Below are 6,585 nucleotides of genomic sequence, written 5' to 3' on the forward strand. Positions count from 1 at the left end.
GCCTCCCTGCTGGAGGGGGCCCGGCTGCACCCCGCGCACCTCGCGGCCCTGGAGAGCGCCGCCGCCTGGAGCCAGGAGAAGGAGAAGCAGAAGGGACACCCTCTTTAGGGTCCCGGCGGCGGCCAGGGCAGCGGTGGGTGAAAAGGCAAAACACTCCGCACTTCGAAGAAGAGAGAGGAGGCCGGGCCGGACACGCGCGTCGCCATCCCCTCCCCCTCCCTGTGTATAAAAATAGTTACATGTCTGTCTGGTCCGGATGCACAAGCTAAGAAAGCTTGCAAAACAGAACACACACACACACACACACACACACCGTGTTTCTTTGTTGAGCCGTGTCTTGAAGGCAAAAGAGAAAAAACCGATTCTCCCCTAGTTTTTTCTTTTGCTAGTCGAGCTTCGTGAAGGCATCCTTTCGTTTGTTGATGATGATTTCACTTAACTTTAAAAACATATTTGCACAAAACCTTTGTTTAAAGATCTGCAATATTATATATAAAAGTATATATAAAGTAAGAGAAACTGTATGTGCGAGGGCAGGAGTATTTTTGTATTAGAAGAGTCCTATTAAAACACACACAGGTTGTTTTCTGAGCTGGAAGAGAAAGTGGCCCCTTTGGCGTGCCATCTCAGAACGTGTGTATTACCTTGTAAAGAAAGCAATGACAAAGCAGGGGTCTAGAGTTATTTATATAAATGTTGAGCTTTTGCACTATTTTTTAATATAAATATGTCAGTGCTTGTTTGACGGAAACTTTTATCACGTTTGTCGAGACTCTAAGGGAGAGATGCCAGGCCCGGCGGTGGGCAGAGGGGGCTCCGCCTGGGCGGAGAGGCTGGGCCGGGCGCGTTCCTCTCCGCTCCGCTCTGCCCCGCGGTGGGCGCTGTGCCTGGGGTAGGCTCTTCCCTCCTTACACATTCCCGCCCGAAGGGGACACGTTTCCTCCTCGGGGTCAGAACAGCCTTTGAATCGCATGACATAGAGGCACCGAGTTCCAGGTGGTGGCTTTGCCTTCCCCAACTGAAAATAAACTGTTACTGAAGGAATTTAAGTTTTCCCTCCTATTTTTTTTTTTAATCATGAAGGTCCCCATAGGCAGGGGCGAAGGTGCTGCTATTGACACGCCGAGGGGTAGAGGCGGCTTGTGCAGAATTCGATGGTGGCTCCAGAGCTGGTCGGTTAAGGTCGGTGCGGTCCGCTGGCTACAGGAAAGGCCCAAAGTCCTAGGACTGTGACCCTGTCCCTGTCTTGCTCTCTACGGATGATTCCCACTTAATGGGCCAAAAACAGAGGACCAGAGGTGAAAGCGACACTCCCAGGACATGCGGAAGGGTTGAGACGAAAGACGGTCACACCCCGCGCTCGAGGCTTTAGGCCAGGGCTGCGGACGGCGGCCCAGGGGCCCTGTGAGCCCCGCGAAGTCATTGCGTCTGGCCCTGCCACGGCAGTAGGGGTGAGTGAGTTAAATGTCTGACCGAACACGGCGGCCGGCTTTTAAGGTGGTGGTTCTGTACGGCCCATGAATGGAAAGAGGTTCCCCACCCCTGTTTGGAAGCGGGTCCTCTGCCTTCTCTCCGTCCGCGTTCCTCCTGGAGACAGTCCTGTTCCATGTGTGTCTTTCCCTGTGTTTCCATAAGCATCTTCCTCAGACACAATTCCTGTTCCCCGGGGTCTCACTGAGTAGATTTGGGTGTGAGGAGACCCCTCGTGGGTGTGCGTGGCACGCGTGTGTGCGAGTAGAGATGAGTGGCAGGAAGTGGCGTGGGGGTCTCTTGGCATCTGCCGAGGACGGGGGCTGGAGCTGGAGGCCGTTCTCCGGGTGAGGACTTGCTGATCTCCATGGTGGGTGACCCCCCAGCCTGAAGAGCAGCCCCCCGACCCCACCCCACAGAGGTGTCCTCGTTTTTGGCAGAATGCCAACTAGCCGACTGACATAAGAGAACGATAGGAGGCAATAACTATTGTTTTTAAGCAACTATTTTATTACTTGAAAAATGAAAACCTGGGAACAGTTTTGAAGCTCTGACCATTTGAACTCTTTATATACAAATTTTACGAACAGGCGAGAGCACCAGGCAGGGCCACTGCGTCCTCGGCCAGCCTGGCAGAGGTGTCCGCGCTGACCAAGCACCTGCCTCTCCGTGGGTCTTCAGCCTGAACTTTGCTGCCCTCAAAGAGGGTTCTTTTCAAAGGACGAGCAGAGAAGCCCCTGCAATCTGAGCTGACAGGACAGGGACAATTTGTAGGGAACAGTTTTAAAGGGAACCTTTCCGCGGAGTCTCCCTAGTGCCTTACTGAGGAAACACTGGGCTCGGTCGCCAGGCTGGCGTTCCTGACGGTGCCTGGCTCGCCCGGACCCGCCTCCCGCTCCTGGCCCGCAAAGGGCTGCTGCTTCTTAAACCCCTCTTTTTGTCCTCCCTCGTCCCAGCCCACCTGCCCTCCACCCTGCACGTCCTCCCTGGGCCAGGCGACCCCTCCTGCCCCAGCCTTCCTGGCCAGCACTGTGCTTACTGCCCCCCGGGGTGGAAACCTGGAAGTGGGCCTCCTTGGTGTGAGCAGCGTCAGCCAAAAGCCAGTGCGCAATGGCCCCAGGTCCTCTGAACCTCGTCGCCGGTGGCACGGTCCGATCTACTGTACTTCCGGAGTTAGGAGGAAGCTGAGCGACCGACCTCAGCCGGCTGGAGGGCAGAGCTCGCCCCTCTGATCAGCCCCAGTCAGGGCTGCAGGCCAGGTCGCCGTGCGGCCTGTCCCTGGGCTCGTGCCCAGCAGGTGACCGCTGCGGGCGTGCATCTCAAGAGAACGGTGTGTGTTTCCAGAAATTGGCACCGTAGCTAAGCTCTGGGTTTCTCTGTGAACCCCCGAGCTGGGGTGCGGGGGGCACGATTTCCTCTAGGTCAGTGGTTCTCAACCTTCCTAATGCCGCGACCCTTTAATACAGTTCCTCACGTTGTGGTGACCCCCAATTTCATTGTTACAAATTGAACCTAATTAAAGCATAGTGATTAATCACAAAAACAATATGTAATTATATATGTGTTTTCCGATGGTCTTCGGCGACCCCTGTGAAAGGGTCGTTCGGCCCCCAAAGGGGTCGCAACCCACAGGTTGAGAACCGCTGCTCTAAGTGTCGACTGTCAGGCTGTTATCTTTGAAAAGCCTTTGCGCACCCCTCAGGAGGCCCCTGTTGCCATGGAGTTGGGGGTCTTTAGAAGTGGCTGGTTGGAGGGGGACCAGGTTGGGCTCAGAAAAGGCGGTGGAGCTCAGCTGTCTGTAATGCTCACTGTTTTCCTGTTTGTCAATCATCACATCCCCCGCACCCCGTTCCCACAAAGCCCGGTCCACGCACACGGACTTAGCAAAGTCCACCGTGAGCCGTCCGTGTTCCCTCAAAGCCCAGTGTTTGTGCAAAGAGCTAAGAGTGACCTCTTCCCCGTCCAGCGCGCACCAGGGCCAGGCGAGCACAGAAGCCGCCCCTGTCCTTGTCTGTCTTGTCTGTGAATTCTACGTTTCAGAGGTTTCTTTTTTCTACGCGCAGCGCAAAGCTCCCAGGTCCGTAGAACATCCCGATGACGAGGAAAGAACTGTTATCCTCCGGAACCTGTGCTTCAGATGTTGCTGTGCCTGGGGGGCTGCGAAGGCCACGCGCTCACCTTGCCATCTGACTCCGTGGTGGCGTGTGGATGGCGGCGCCCACGCGTGTCCCTGGCGCCGGAATGGCTCGCCTTTGCCGCCCTGTGTCACGAGTTCGTTAAACTGCAAACTGTCCATGTCACTCGGGCCGTGCTCACGCCGCTGCTGCGGCAGCCGTTGTATTCGATGCCAGTCCACGGGCCTGATGAATTGCTTGTTGTTACCAATAATCGTTAGTGGCAAGGATGACGTTCTGAAGAACTGCAATACTTACACAATAAATTTTACAATCTTTGGAACGAGGCTGGTTTGTTTCTTAGGTCGTTCCCCTGCCCCCACCGCCCTCGGCAACAACCCCAGGGTCCCACGGAGCTGAGGGGCCGGGAGACCTTGGCCAGTTCCTTGCTGCTCTGCTTTAGGGCAGGGAGCCCAGTGCTAACGCGAGCTCGGGCGGGTGGTTTTAGCAAGAGAGGTGGTGTTTGGGTTCAAGGAATTTCCAAAACATTACCTACCTCTCCTCCTGGGGAAATTTTTAAATCACCAGTGCATGACAAAAGCTCTGATAAGGTCTGCAAGAAAGAAACTGTCTGAGGTAGGATTCTTCTAGAAGTAAACGCAGGCGTGCCCCTGTCTGAAGGGATGTATCATGGTCGTCTCCCAGGGGAGACCAGGGAGTCAGGAAGTGGATACAGAATCCCACAGTGCCCACAACAGAAACCCGTGTTTATTTCTCTTTCATGTCTAAGTGTTGTTGTTTAATCAGCCTAAACCAGGGGTCCTCAAACTTTTTAAACAGTGGGCCAGTTCACTGTCCCTCAGACCATTGGAGGGCCGGACTATAGTTTAAAAAAAACAATGAACAATTTCCTATGCACACTGCACATATCTTATTTTGAAGTAAAAAAACAAAACGGGAACAAATACAATATTTGTATTTGCATGTGGCCCGCGGGCTGTAGTTTGAGGACCCCTGGCCTAAACAGAGCCCATAACCCGCAGCGATGACCAGTTTGGTCTCAGCCCCAAGGTTCCCTAAGCTTCTGGACCACGGGCTTACAAAGCTGCCCACTGCGTGGGGACAGAACTCAGCACGTGTCTGCACTACCTGCTCCCTCTCTCTGCGTGCACACAAACCTCAGATCACCAAGACTGGGGGGAACCGAAGAGCTTATTTATGCTTCAGTGCTAGGAGCACGACGGGCAGCGCAGCGCAGTGCCCAGGGGGCTCTAGAGCCCCAGTGCCTCCCTTGCTGACCCTCAGCCACCTCATCTGGAGAATGGGTTGACGGCGGAACCTGTGAGCTGCTTGCGCTTGGTGTCTGATACGATAAGTCCTCAGAAGGGTGCCTGCCACATGCAAATGTGAGCCGCCTTTATTACTCACAGGCTCCCAGGATGGCTTTCCTGTAACCCAGTCCCCTGGAGCGTCTGGGCCGGTTTGTAGGTCCTGGGCTGAGCACACAGGCACCACCTCCCCCAGGGAGTCAGGACAGAGGAGCCTTTCCCAGCGGGGAGGGGAGCCCTGGGTTCTGATGGGAAGGAGACCCCACACACACACTTTTTTTTTTATGTCCCTGATTCTATTATGATCACCAGATTATTTATTCACTTGATTCTTAGATTCACTTGTTGATAGATGCATGTTTGTTGTTCATAACACTTTTGAGAACAGCCCAAACAGTGCAGCCGTCTCCGTCCAGAATAATGACTGAACTCAGGACAGCTGATGTTTTGGGAGCATCTATTAGATTACAAGCGTGATGCTAAGTCATGACAGAAGGTGGCTGCTCGTTGGGGCGCTGAGGAGGCTCCTGGGGTACCAGTGCATCAGGCCCAATGCCAGCGCTCGGACGCAGCTCAGCTGTGACCTCTGGACTCAATCGTCTGCAGATTTCAGGTGGAGGCTTGTCCCATGGCCTCCGTGCTCTGGTGGGTAAAGAAAAGTTGTTGATTTTTAGTTGGTCCACCTGTTTCTTCTTGTGAGCATAAGAGTGATGACTTCCCCGCTGTTTGCACCTCAAACCGGAAACAGAAGTTCTCTGTAAAAAAACAAAAAAAAGTTCTCTGCTTTTAGAAATTGAGATAAAATTTTCATTCTCTGAAATTCACCTTTAACATCCAGTGGGCTTAGTATCAGCACGAAGGTGTGCAGCCATTCCCAGATCGAATTCCAGGACATTCGCATCATCCCCAGTAAAACCTCGCTCCATGCCCTGACCAGTTTGGCTCAAGCGGATAGAGCGTCAGCCTGCGGACTCAAGGGTCCCGGGTCCGATTCCGGTCAAGGGCATGTACCTTGGTTGTGGGCATGTCCCCAGTGGGGAGTGTGCAGGAGGCAGCTGATCAATGTTTCTCTCTCATCGATGTTTCTAACTCTCTATCCCTCTCCCTTCCTCTCTGTAAAAAATCAATAAAATATAAACAAATAAAAATTTAAAAAAATAAAATAAAATAAAACCTCGCTCCATTCCAGTCCTTCCCCCAGCTCCGGGAAGCCACAGTCCACTTCCTGTTTCCACGGATTTGCCTACTTCAGACATTTCGTGTAAGTGGAGTCATGCAATATGTGATCTTTTTCTTATACTGTGTGTCTGGCTGCTTTTCCTTAGCCTAGTGTGTTCCAAGGCTCATGCATGCTGTCGCAAGCATCGAGACACTCTGTTGTCTGGGTGGATTATTACAGTCGTTTATCCATTGCTCAGTTGACGAACTTGGGGTAGTCTCCAGGTTTGGCTAGTCTGAGTAATGCCGCTCTGAACACTCATGTGCGAGTTTCTGTACGGACATATGTTTCCACTTCTCATCCTCGGAGTGGAACTGGCCTGTTGGGTCACATGGCAGTTTTATATTTAACTTTTTGAAGATCTGCCAAACCATCTTCCTCATCAGCGGCACCAATTCGCATCCTACCAGCATGTATGAGGGCCCCAGTTCCCACACCCTCACCAGCATCTGCT

At 53.2% G+C, this 6,585-nt stretch overlaps 1 protein-coding gene across 1 annotated transcript in view; it reads left to right on the forward strand.

Annotated features, from left to right (window-relative positions):
• PMEPA1 (prostate transmembrane protein, androgen induced 1) overlaps positions 1–1,044 on the forward strand; it is a 58,969-nt gene extending 57,925 nt beyond the window's left edge. The window contains exon 6 of the mRNA XM_015560727.1: positions 5–1,044. Coding sequence (XP_015416213.1) covers positions 5–108 — 104 coding nt within the window. The 3' untranslated portion in view covers positions 109–1,044. The remainder of the gene's footprint in view (positions 1–4) is intronic.
• Positions 1,045–6,585: the final 5,541 nt, after the last annotated feature.

The sequence above is a fragment of the Myotis davidii genome, unplaced genomic scaffold, assembly GCF_000327345.1.
Source record: "Myotis davidii unplaced genomic scaffold, ASM32734v1 scaffold75, whole genome shotgun sequence".
Lineage (NCBI taxonomy): Eukaryota > Metazoa > Chordata > Mammalia > Chiroptera > Vespertilionidae > Myotis > Myotis davidii.